Source organism: Polyergus mexicanus, unplaced genomic scaffold, assembly GCF_030449975.1.
Source record: "Polyergus mexicanus isolate NDT 795.1 unplaced genomic scaffold, iyPolMexi1.0 SCAF_6, whole genome shotgun sequence".
Lineage (NCBI taxonomy): Eukaryota > Metazoa > Arthropoda > Insecta > Hymenoptera > Formicidae > Polyergus > Polyergus mexicanus.
This window is the reverse complement of record NW_027223326.1, coordinates 8,795,112-8,809,351: the sequence shown is the minus strand read 5'-3', so window position 1 is coordinate 8,809,351 and position 14,240 is coordinate 8,795,112. Positions and strand designations below refer to the sequence as shown.

At 29.6% G+C, this 14,240-nt stretch overlaps 1 protein-coding gene across 3 annotated transcripts in view; it reads right to left on the bottom strand.

Annotated features, from left to right (window-relative positions):
* LOC138934428 (scavenger receptor class B member 1) overlaps nt 1-14,240 on the bottom strand; it is a 34,646-nt gene that overhangs the window by 8,911 nt on the left and 11,495 nt on the right. For all 3 annotated transcript variants that reach the window (XM_070298152.1, XM_070298151.1, XM_070298150.1), the window contains 2 exons: nt 3,664-3,919; nt 2,527-2,668 (listed from right to left, as the gene is read on the bottom strand). In XM_070298152.1, the coding sequence (XP_070154253.1) occupies nt 2,527-2,668; nt 3,664-3,919 (398 nt within the window). The remainder of the gene's footprint in view (nt 1-2,526; nt 2,669-3,663; nt 3,920-14,240) is intronic.

The following is a 14,240-nucleotide window of genomic DNA, read 5'->3' as shown; positions in this document are numbered from 1 at the left end:
ATGCGATTAATCTCAATAATGTCACTAATAAGAACAACGAGTGCATTCTTATCGTTATGCGCATACAAGACGCGAAAAAATTCCTTTAATAAAAATATTATGTATCTTTTTCTTCGCGTGTGACTTTATTGTTCTTATATTTAAAGCGTGATTAAATCGGAAATTTACATAAGAATTTATACAGAGGGAGTTAGAGTGTAATACTTGGAAACAAGAATAGAGATAATAATACATTTTTAAACCAATGAAAAAAAAGACAAAATTTTAAATTAAAACCGAAAGTAAAAGTGACGTTAAGTGATTTCGCACAAGTATCCTCGTAACGCGAAAAAAAAGGATGCTAACTCTCGCCACGTCTTAGCTGTCGCATGTCTTTTCCTGACTTTCCGGCAGCTTCTTGACCTGATAAAGCAAATGCGACACGTTTCTCGAGAATACATTTGTACATTGCGAATAGAAGTTTCTTGTGACCGTGATTACTTCCATTAGATACCTTGGATAGCTTGATACCTTCTAGAAAAATCTGCATTGTGTTAAAGGATGCAATATTTAATATTTATCATATGCAATATTTAATCATTATTCGCAGTGGAGCATTATGTAAAGCACAGGATATAAGAACATATCTCTGAAACATGCATGATATCCATTGGGTGTTGTACATCTGATTTTATTAGTGGTACAATAAAGTGCTTTAACAGTGGGCGTTTGTTGGGGGGGGGGGGCCGAGAAGGATGTTGTATGAGGTTGATAAATTAACTGTTGCAAAAGCATTCGTATATATCCAAGAAAACACATTGCGTGTTGCATAAGAATGGAATGTGTCTTCGATAAATTTGCGCATAATAAAAATTCTTGAATCTCTTTAAGAATGGAGCCTTCGAGAGAAATTTGCGAAATCGATTGTAATCAATGGTTTGTTGTTGAAGTTTATGACATACTAGATCGTATCAAATAAACGAAATACCATAGAAATGTCGGTGAGAAGTCTGGCTTCCAATCAAGACACCGGTTGCATCAGAAGCTAATTCAGAATTAGATAGAATGGTTGACCCAATAAGTTGATCTAACAATAAGTTTTCATTTCTTGAAATCAAAATGCTTTTTATCAAATGTTTTTTAATATGTATCATATTTTTGTCCGCTAATTTTTATTTTATTATAACACTTTGCACACAATCTTAGTATTTAATAATATTTTTTATTGTTGCTATTATTGATTATTGATTAACACAGATAAAAAAAAAATATAAAAAAAGTCACAGTATTTTATAATATTTATCTCTCAAAATTTTTATCTCTTGATATTATCTCTTAATATTTTAAAAATCTGGATACAATAAAATATTATTGCATTCTAATTACTAATTGTTTACTTGATTTTAATATGCAGAATATTACTTTTAATTATATCTGAAATTATAAAGATATAAATGTGAATACAAATACGGGATGAGTATTTCTTGTTGGTTTCTAGGTCTGTATTTATTATTTGCTAGAAGTTCAATTGCGTTATTTTTACATGCAAATTGTGGGTAATATTATCAATAACAGCTCATATATAAGAGACGTTCGAGTTTTTTCATTACGGGAATTATGATTGATATGATTCGTGTTCTATATGAGAAGATTTATATCTCTGTTACATATTATATCGATCATCTTGATTTGCGTCATATACATCTTGATTTGCGTCATATACATGATGAATTATCATTTGAGAATCACGTTTCGATAAACTTTTGATAATTTTATGTATTGAATCAGACACAGCAAACGTGTCGTGAATAATGTATAAGACAGGTTGCTTCGTTTAATTATATTTAATCCTCGATAATTGGGTGTTTCTGAAGATCGTACGATTATGTGGAAAGCTTGGTTCAAATTTTTATCATTGGTTTATGTAGTAGCATGGATTCTTTCCTCATTATTAATAATTATATTTTGCGATTAATAAATATCAATTGTAACCTACATATCGTGTTAGGAAACACGATAAATCGTATATTTGTTTTTTACATACTTATAATTCATATCGAGAAATTCTAGGGATTCCCCATAAAATTCATTTTATAGTTCCATAAAAGGGCTCATTTACATTGGAATGAGTGAAATATGATATATGATATTAAAATTAATATGAATATATAATATTAACTCTTGCAAGAAATTTGATGTCTTTCTTTATTTTTACATCTTTTTTATATCTTATTTACGCGTACATGTAAATATGTGATATTAATTGTCGATTAATTGCGTCAAGAAAAAGACACAAAAAAAAACAGAATCGAGATATAATTACTGATTAGAATGTCTTTAAAGCTCTTATCGTTTTAATCTTTCCGAACTTTTTCATCAAAATCAGCACGTTCTTTTATGTTAACAAACAGCTGCTTTTGCACGAACGTGTCCGTTTATCAGAGAAAACGTGCGCTGCATATTATATTCTGCGTTTGATAAAAAGAATTTATAGAGATTTTGCAGTATCATTTACGATTTATAAGAGTGATACTCTGTGTTACTTACGAACAACGCGATATTCGGCATTATTACGAGATCCTCTTCCGTGCCGTTGCTCATTTCCGGGATGTAATTCAGTGGATGCATTGGTTTTGTCGATAACGTACCATTATCATTGAAAACTACATCTGTATGCTCGAACAGTTCTCTGAAACAAAATGTGCCATGTGAAATAATGTATTAGCATCCATCATTATATTCACATCATTATTACATTTATGTTTAGAATATGTTTTCTTGTGTGTATTACATGTGATTTTTGAAAACATACTTTTCAATAAATCTATTGGACTGAATATATTGTTAGAATAAGAATATATTATTGAAAAATAACGTTGCAGAATCAATTATTTTTAATTCAATTATGTAAATAGAAAGTAACTTTAATTTATATTATCATCAATATTATTTTTATATTTAATTCAAATATTAAAAAAATAGGTTTCTATTTCTTTTTGTAACTTTTTGTTTTTCTTCTCTCATAATTATTCTATTTTCTCTGTCTTCATTTTTCTTTCTCGTTAATTTTCCATAAATTTATTCATTTTAAGTAAAATTTAATTCTGAGATTGTTAAACTCTCTAGTAATAAACTTGAAGTATTTCAAGAACGACCTTAAATATTCGGTCGCGTGAATGCAACTTGCGACACCATGCAAATTTACTTCCGTTGAATACCAGGAATGAAAAATAAGAGCGCAATGACAGAAGGTCAAGTGTACGTGAGACAGTATGTAACCTAGATCTCGCGTCCACTTAATAATTATTTACGAGCCTATATGTCCACTTCTTTCTCGCACTCTTGAATATCATTAATGGTCGAGCTCCAATCTCCGGTTTTCACGATCATTCCTCTTTTTCCTTTTACATTAAACAAGAACATATAATATCATCACTTCTGCCATTCGGGTTTTCCAGGGTACTCAGTGATAATTTGATATAACTTTCTTTTGGTGTTTTAACTTCCTTTGTAAAGATTATAACTATAAAATGCGTTTCTTCAAAAAGTCAACTAAGCCGTCTGGTCAAGTCATATGAATCCACATTCATAATTCTTAATTTAAAATTCATAGAAAAATGATGCTCTCATATATTTGTTTCTGAGAAATGCAGAATTAATCAAATTATATACTATATTTCTCACCTGTAAACGTAAGGACCAACTTGTTGGAATCGTAGCTTGCTCTCCCGTCCATCTAGGTATTCGTCGCGATTTGTCACATTAAATAGATAGACCTTCAAGTAGAGGTCGACCTCGGGTTTTCGCCACTTCTCAAAAATCTCGCCTCCCTCGCCGAATGTTATTTTCCAATTGAAGAGTAACTCGTAGGGATGGAATAGTAGTATAATGCAACCGGATGCGATGCCGAGCAAACTCAGAATTGTCAGCGTGAAGGTATCTGTCGGCAAAAAGGTAAAGCACATTCAATAAAAGCGCATAATTGAGGAATTCTGAAATTATAGCAAAGAAAGAGCGCAAAAGAAAACTTGATGTTTCCCGTAATCAAGAAAATCGCACAAATCAAGCTATCTGTCTAATAAGGCAGTTTCTGTGATTCTATTCTCCAAGCTATTTTTTCGCATATACTCCAATTGTTGTTGGTCTTCTGAAATTTATTACATGATGAAACTTCACTAGCTCTACGTAACAATTTTGAGAAAATAGTTTATCAATTTATGAATCAATTAATATTTAATTACTTTTAATAATGCGTAATTTTAATCTTTTGGATTTATGCATGCATCATTTATTTTGATATTTTATTCATTCATTCAAATAATATAGATTTAACATTAAATTTTTGTTAATATAATCAACTTTCTTTCGTCAAAAACCAAATAGTACACAATAAGATAATATCGCTAAAGGAATGGAACAAATGTGGAATATAATTCACTATTTTCATAATTATTCATTGAGATATAAGAGATATCAATTATTCTATTCGTTATGCTTTTTTATTTTATTGCATTTATGAAACTACGAGTCTTGATCTCAGCGTTAGTCTCACAATCAGCAATTTTGATCGTGGACAAATGGTTGCAGCAACTCGAAATTTCGTAATTTATATTTAAGAGCTCAGAAATACTCCGTTCTTACTTTGATCATTAAAGTGCAACATTACTTTTCAGTGTTATTGCGATATTGGAACAATATGTATATAGCAATCGGTCGAGCGAATAGTGCTGATTTCTTGATCTTATGTATTGCGCGATCCATTTCGTAATTTTTTGTCGCAAAGATGAAATATGATACTCGATTGTTTATCCGATGAATTGAGCAAACGCGTATTTTGAAAGTGAGATTCATTTTTTTTGCTGATAATTTGCTACTTTGTATTCAGCATAAAAGAACAGATTAATACACGTTACTTAATTCATTTCATCTAATAATCCATTATGATTAGAATAAAATCATAAATTCTGTATTGTTTTGATTTTTCTTGAATAAAATCTAAAATTTATAATATTTTATAATTATTTCTTGCTTTAATTTGTTTCATAGATTTTTAGAATGGCATCCTGGAAAATATAACGTTTATGCAGAGAAATAAATCAGAAAAATTATCTTTTTTAAACTAAAAATTTATATTTAGAATTTTATTTAGAAAATGTTTACATTAATTTTTAATTGGTTTATGATTAATTTGCCTCTGCAAAAATATATTTTTTGTTAATTATATAATTTTTAAAGTACTTTACAAAAATAATAAAATCATTAAATATAAATAAATATATTTCAATAATTAATGTTAATGCTTCACAAATGTTTGCCGAGATATATGTGCGTGCATATTGCGCGTGCGGCTTTATGTTGTATATACCAAGGTAGACGTACCACGCAGATCCTTGAAAAAAATGAGATTTATTACGCAGTTGCCCCAAGTATATATCGCGAATATCTGCGTATTATTATGTTATCGTATATTTTATATGGTCCAGGAAAACAATGTGGAAGAACCTTGGATCTCTTTAAGATTAGATGCGAAGGACTTTGTATTACGCTTCCGATATCTTCGGAAGAGATAAATTTGTAAATCTTGATCTTTTGTTTGAATAATTTGCTCTTTTAATATACCGTCATTATCATCAAATTTACTGTACGTAAAATAGTTTGTTCGTATCAATTTTCTAGATAGATCCAATTTCCTTTGCATAACGTCCACGACTTTAAACATTATTTGGAAATTTAATACGTTTTTATAATTATATACTATATGCACAATGATATTTTACACCTTGTTTTTTTAGGCTTATGATCGTAGCACTTGCTCATTTATTTATTTGTTATTGCACCTTCAAAATTTCAAGTTTGAAAAAGATTTTGTTTTCTATCATTAAAGAAATTGATATACGAATATTTTAGTTTAAAAGAAAGCAAAAAATCACAGTAACGTTAGAGCGCTTTTTATTTTTGATACAATTTTTAATCGTATCGTTTTTTCTAATCCCACATATCTTGGTTAAATAGCCAAGATATGAATAATCAAAATGAGTAATTGAATTTCCATATTAACGACTTTATAGCTGATAAATTACACGTTTGCAAATCAACAATGTAATATGTCACAAGTAATATCTTCATATTTCATTAATGCATTTGTAATATGTGATTTATGAAGATAATAATGAAACTTATATGAAGATAAAAAGTTGCCCAAGAGAATATCAGAGATTAGAGCAATTGTTGTGTTATACAAATAACGGACTATCAGAGAGAAAGCAATTGTTGTGTTATATTGTACAAATAACGAACTAGACTTCGCGCATGCATTCGAGTATCTTCAGATCTTCATAAGAGAGAGAGAGAGAGAGAGAGAGAGAGAGAGAGAGAGAGAGAGAAAGAGAGACATATAAAAAAAGATAATGCAAACAAAGTGCATTAATTTGACAGTGAGGGTAACATATTGAAGAACGAGTTAAGCAAAAAATCGAAACTTACAATTCTCAATTACGTTGTCGTAATCATTAAATAATTTTCTCATAAATCATTGTTGGAGTCATGCCGATGTGTATCACGGAAGAATAATAAGAGACATTTAATCACTGGTTTGTGTACTCGTGCAAAGGACACCAGTCGAAAGCGCTGTTCGATATTTTGAAGGGTCGAAAATTACCTCGTTGCACCCAGCAGATGCGTATGTGCCGTTATCTTACACAAACCAGTCTTAGAACAACGCTTCTCATTTGAATAAACACAATTGCATAGACGGTACAACAAAAAATCTGTTTATATTTTCAAAGCAGTTATGTAAGCTCGAATCGATGCACGCTACACATCTGACAGGTATTTTAAATTTATGTTATACAATTTGTAATTTATCTCTTGGTGATCTCTTTATTTTGTTTGATATTTAAGGCGTTAAAATATTATAAAATTACAAAATGCAAATTATTTATAAGAATTATTCATAAGAATAGCGAACAAAAATAGACATAACATGAAAATATCATAAAAAATATACAACACATAATTTTTGTGTTATATTACGAAACTTTTTTTTCTTTGATAAGAAATTGGTACGTGCTGTACATTTTTACAGATATTTCTCGATCTTGAGTTATTTAACATCATGAAATAATTTTGTTTAAATTAAACTCTATTTAATTTATGTAAGTTTAATTTTAATTTTTTTCAAATTAAATATATATTTTTTGATAGTTTTAAATAGAAAATTAAGTGAAGTTAAATTGTCGAGAAAAAGTAAGGAAAAGTAATGTAAGGCTCTATAGAATCTGTATATGTCGCGATCGGAAAGCAAAAGTTAATCGTAATGAAAGTAATAGTGAATCGTAAATTAAAGCGATGTATTTACATATTTGGGCATATATAATATTGTCACCGAGTTACCGAGATCGTAGAAAAAATATTTTGCTCTCGCCTATTGCGAGATCGTTGGTAAACTATGCAGTTATGTCGTAATAATTTTCCGGCAGTAATCGAGACGAGACTGCAAATGCACGATCAAATAGAAAGCGCATAGCTGTACTGTGTCCCTATATTCTACATTGTTTTACACTTAACACAGAAATAACACACACAAACAATATAATTATATCAGATAACTGGTGCTCGAATCAACACAATAAAATTTTCTCAATTTTTTGTATTGACATAACATCATAACTTATAAATTTTAGTGTCAAATATATCGAGGAAAAGTTTAATAAAGATACATAAAATTAATAAAATAAAAGGCGATAAACGTTATAACCATATACATAATACATAACATTTCTCAAAAGAACTATAAATTAATTACATTATCGTGCGATTAGTTAAAAAGAAAAGTATATTGATCAGGCAGTGACTCAATTAATTCTAATTTTCCTTTCTTTCTAATGACAACTAGCTCGGCAAAATTCGCCGATAATTCGTTTCTTTCAAGTTTTTCATTGTATAGCTAAATGTAATTTAAAAAAAAACGATGCGAATTTCTCTCCTTTGTATTTTAGCTCGCCGTTGCCACACGTTCTACGACTCTTGATGAAAATCGATTTGATAATTCCACGAAGTTAGTTCTCATCAAATTTTAGTGCGGTTGATTTTATCTACGTGGTTTGCGGCAAAATGCCATTTGTCGTTCGCGAACTGGTCCGGCCGCGTTCCGCTTATTCCGCGTTCCTTCATCAGCTGACAATTCCTGTCATTGAATGCGTTTCGTATAGGATTTCGCATTTTTTTTGTCGACATTCTTTATATTTCACCATGGGCCATTACATCACACCAATAAATCCACGAATGGTGACTCTATCGCACGAGAGCGCCGTTCGCGCAATTATGGCAACTGTTTTAAGAAGTTCTACCCTATCATTCCTGAAACACCAATTTCGACAACTGCAAGAGTAGTAACGAGTCCACATATTCCCGAATGCAACTATATACATATTTATATATATAAACGTTCTTTTTCGATGTTTTTTTCCGAAATAATATATTTTATTTTATTTTCATAAAAAATTATCGTATCGGCATTTGCACAATGCAAGGATCGAAGCTAATATAATTATGAGTCTTTGATATTGTATAATGTGTATAAAAAAATATAGGTATTTTATTCTAAAATATTACGTTTTTAAATAATCAAATCTGAAGATAAAAAAAGAAATATTTGCAGCATCTTTAATCTTTCTGATGCAAGCACGAGTAAATGTTCAAGACTGTAATTTCAAAATACAATAGGATATAAAAAATATTTATTTATTTGTTTAATTATTTTTGAAAATATTTTTTTTTTTATTAATTAATATATATTATAATTTTACTAAAGCCGCTAAGCAATTAAATTGTAATGGTCTATTTTGTGTGTACATCGAAGTGATCCGTAAAAAAAAAAATTTGATACGAAACGGACTAGTCATTAAATTGTTTTGCGAAATATTCGATGAATACAATCTCATGAGTGGAGAATTCTCGTACGACGGAGAAACATTCTGGAAATTTCTGTTGATCGGTTTTTTCTTCTTACTTTATAACAAACCGGTTCTATGACCGAATCTTTTTTTAGGTGTAAGTTTCCAGTGTTATCATCTAGGAAATATTTCACTATGTATCTAATGTGCGATTATACGTCAATAGATTTTATCAGATGAATAACAATTTCCTGTCAATTGTGTGGAATAATTATAACTAATAATGATAGATGTGTCATGGAATATTTGAATAGAATGAAGGATTTCATATGATTGCATATTTTTGCATAAAATTATGTGTATTATTGAAATCTCTTTTCATGCATTTTCGCATAAGAAAATTTTAAAATAAATTGGTAAAAATTTGGCAAAATTTATATTCTTTGATTCATTTTAAATACATTTGAGTTATACATTATTCGTTTTTGTTTAATGTATACTTTAAGCAAGGATCTTAATTCGAAAATTATTATATATAAGAAATTGAAAACTTATATAAGAGATGAGAGGAACGATCGAATATTTATCTAAAATGTGACATTGTCTCATTGAAAAGAGATTAATTTCATACCAGTACTTATAGAGAATTTCTATTTGTGTTTTCGGGATGACGTATCATTTAATAGACACGCAGACGCTTTGTATGTATATGTAAATCTATAAAAATGATAATTAGGAAGATAAATGCGCGCGCGCGAGCTATCGACTAGAGATAGAGAGACGCCTATGGATTTTAGGTCAATGATAAAATTACATATTGTGCAGGATGAGAAAGCACATTAAGTCGTAGGAGATACATCGCGATACTTGACAGCTAACTGTCCGCTCCATTCATGATGAGGTGTTCCGTTAAAGCAGATCGTATATACTAAGAAACTTCCGCAGATACGCGACTATCATTATATTCTTTGCGCGTAGTTAATAATGATCGGCAGCTACCTGTTACGAACAACGTGCGCATGATTTGAATTGCAACAGGAGGATACACACAGCGTATATATGGGGCGTTTTATTTCGGCGAAATTATTTTTGCAGATCGCTGATCTGCTTCAAATGTTTAATGCATGAATGTTGTTCCGGCATCTTATTTTTAACAAAACGTAAAACATCAGTGCATTGTTGAGATATAGCTTGCAAAATTCAACAGGTTAAGCTAAATACAACATTTATCGCACGTTCATCGTACAAGAATTCATGAAAATTTCTTAAACGGAAATATTGGTTTTTTGTGAGATATAATTTAAAATTCAGAGACATTAAATAAATATTTATATGTTTATAGGTTGTAAATTTAATTACAGTCAGGCCCAAGCATATATATTTTAAAGAATAAAAAATAATTTTCAACTTAATAAAAAATTGTATTGTACTTTCTTTGCATAACAATTTTTGCGACAGGTATCGTTCCTATCTCTGTGCTGTCAAGTTTCGAAACAATACGTTTGCTAAAATGCACACATCGTACAGTATATATTGTATTTTATTTGCATAAAGATCGCTTAACATTCACGTCTTATTCGAATGATACTAAACACGCATCGCCAATGCGAAATAAATTTATCTCGCACGGAAATATTTTATAAAGATATTTACTTTGACAACTTGAATTTTATGGTGCCGGTGATAGTACTTGTCGGATCGTAAGGTCGCTCACGAATTCCGACATCTACCATTACCTATCTCAATACGTTTTCTTTTTTCTTTCTCTTTATTGTCTGCTAGTCGTTAAATTACGCTTACGGTGCAGTTTGACTGACACGGTTACACACGTAGCCGCAGATTTTAAGTCGATCGGCGACTTTTATTCAATTAAGCATGTTTAAAACTATAAATATGATTAATTCGCTGATTAACCAAGCATTTTTATATCTTCCTGTCGTTACATAGTTTGTACTATCTTTATATTGCGATAATCGTTGTATTTTTCACAAATACGATAAATCGATGAAATAATATTTGCAATTAGCGTTAATGTTTGCAATTTGCGATAAGATAACATGTTTAAAAAATTTTATCAACTAAACGATACAATAATATATGCTGTAACGATATATTTTATAGCTATATTAAAAATTTAATCCAATGAAAATCATATAAATCATAGAATATAAAAGTATAATAATTTAACAAGACGGTTATAAATCTCTATACTTTATATACCAAAGATTTATAAATTGTTACTTAGATAAGTGTTATTTAGATAAGTATTTCTTTACATTTCCTTATAAAGCGTAGGCATTTATTCTTTAACATACACGAACGCGTTGATAAGAATCTTCGAAAATTTAGAGCCAGAGGAATTTCGAATCACGAATTTATATACGTATAAATGTTATTACCTGTCTTAAATTATGACCAATAATTAACGGTTTTATAGCGAAATAGCCTGACCAGAGATAGTACTAAAACAGGTTTGATGAAACCGGAACTCTAAATAGTCCAGTCGTGCAAAAAGCCGTCGAATTATTTTTATGTCGCTACGTATCCGCAGATATACAAATATAATCAAATAAGAGCAAAGTATGCGATTTATAATATATTTAATAATTCAACAATTTTTTCATGCCTCAAAATGTTAGATAAATATTATTAGATGATATTATGATCTGAATTATATAGATTTTATTAGATTAATTATCACTGATAAAGTTGTTATAATCGTAGCGCGTCATTATGATTATGTTCGAAATATTTTATTATACAATATCTAGAAAGCGAAAGGAAGTAATACAAAATAATTATTCATTTTCAGACATTTCTATCGTTGCAATTAAAAAAGTAAAACCGGATTCTCTGTAAATATATTTATTTACTTATTTCGTTTATCTCAAAAGTGTATATATATCTTTGATTTTGTGCTTTGTTGATTTTCTTTGAAAAAATAAGCTTACAGTTTTTCGCTTTTTAAGCGCCAAATTGTTTATAGGAGACCCTTGACGATGCGTGTGTCTCAGACGAGTAAGCAAACGCGGAACGTGACTTGCGATCAAATAGCTCATCAAATTAGAATCTATAAACAACGGACCGTTCACATGTCTTTGTTGCGATAAATACAATCGATAGTACATTTGTTAATTATAAACTGTTAAAATAAACAATATTGTGTAAGCAAAGTAAAAACGTACCGAAAAACACGACGGTATCTCAGATTGAACTGTATAGAGACGATTGTTTACGTACAAATCAAGCATTTCAGCACGTTTTGCTCGACGATATCAATGTAATTTTTGAGATTATACCAGCATCAAAATATAAAAGAAGGTAAGATTGGTCATCGTAAAAAAAAAAATCTTATTCTTTCTGATTACTTCATGATGAAAAATTTTTCTTTTTCATACATAATTCTATAGTAGTAGAAATATTTTGATTTGTTTTCAGTTATATTAAACATCGTATACGGTATTCGGTAGAAAATATTTTAGCTTCTTCTACGTGTGTAATTAGAAATCTATTGACAAGCAAATTTCTGAAGCTATCAGCAAATTTACGAAATAAGAAAAACGTATATAAAGTAGCATATTTTATGCAAGTTGCATATAAAAATGCATAATATTACAGCATAATAAACAACTTGTTATCAGCAATTTAGCAAGAAACGACGTAGAATCCCGCGGTAATTATTAAAATAATTTCTCGGCATAGACTTTGTTAGATAATTGTGTGTATTGTCGTTGCATTCGTCGCACAAACAAACTGAATACCAGCACATCGACGCGCGATAAACCTGTTTCTCAAAGATTTCTATACGATGTGAATAGCAAATGCGATCAAGATCAATATTATTAGCGAATCAATACATCAAAGTTGTGCAATAAAAAGTATGCTTTTTTTCTTTCTTCGTCGAATACAAATAATTTTTTGCAATTCTGTTATTTTGCATATATTAGCTATTATCTATTAAATCCGAATCTCATTTTTTTCATATAATCTTATTTCTGGAAAATTTTTATATGTACTTTACACTTGCAATTAGTATCTTTAATCTTTATCAGCAAATTAAAATTCAAATATATTCTATCAAAGTTATTATAAATTTTGTCATATGAGATGTACGTATATTACACATAGAACGTGTGTATCTTTCTTTCTCTCAATATATATATATATATATATATATATATATATATATATATTAGAATATGAAAGCATTCAATTATCTATCCAATCATTTTCTATTCTTTTTTCGAAATAGAGTTATTATTCACAATATATAAATTATATATATTGCGCACTTAACCAATAGTATGGGTGCTCGCTTGTAATTTAACCGATTGCGCGGGCACTTATGGGTATCCGCGTGAAAATTTTTCATGGGAGATTCTCAATGTTGCAATCTGGTGAAAGTCAATATTTTGTGCTTGGCTAAGCAGAGCGATTTAATCGGAATGAATTGCATTTGCACTTTTGGTCCAGCATTTGCTTGTTTTAGTGAACTATATGACACGCTTAGAACCGGTTCGCTCGCTTCAATTTTATGCACATCTCCGCGTGATCAATTCTTATATGTCTTTTTTCTTACGTTGGAAACGCTGCGTTCTTTCGAGAACAAGCAATCACATGTTTCGCTTTTCGCGATACGCGCCCTATAAAAGTATACATTTGCGTTGAAAAAAAAATATCTGCCCATTCCATTTTTTGGAATCTTTCCCATTATCACCAAAATAAACTTGTTTCTATGTAGCAATTTATTTCCTTCGCAGTTACATTTTGTGTTTCTCTTAAATGTTTATTTTTACCCATTATTGTATCTCATTTTAGATAGTGAATTTTCGATATGGAATATACATTTGTGGGAGAATCCAAAATCATGAAATGACAACCAATTAAACGTAATATAATTTGACTTTAAAATATACTTTTACAGTTGTGTTAAATGCAATCATCATCACACATGCCATCTCTGACTTTAGACCATTAACATCCACATGCAATCACAATAACAAGAGAAATATTCATCAGAGACATACTTCGGATTCAATGGCTCAAAAAAATCGCATGCTAATTCTTCTAGAGCATTGAAGTAAACTGAAATGTGTGGCGTGTATCAATATTTTTTAATGCTGTGTGTGTTGAGATACTTATTTATAATAAATCATTATACATTTACAATTATTCTTCAATTGCCGTCTTAAAGCACTATCTTTCTTTTGCTCTTGTGATTTTAGGATCTATTCTATTTATTTTGTTTTGCGTACAATATAAGAGAGAATTTTGATAATAGCTGATTTTTTTGTAATTTATTATGTTACTCCAGACATTTATATGAAAAGTAAATAAATTTTAAAATAATTATATTTCTTTATAATA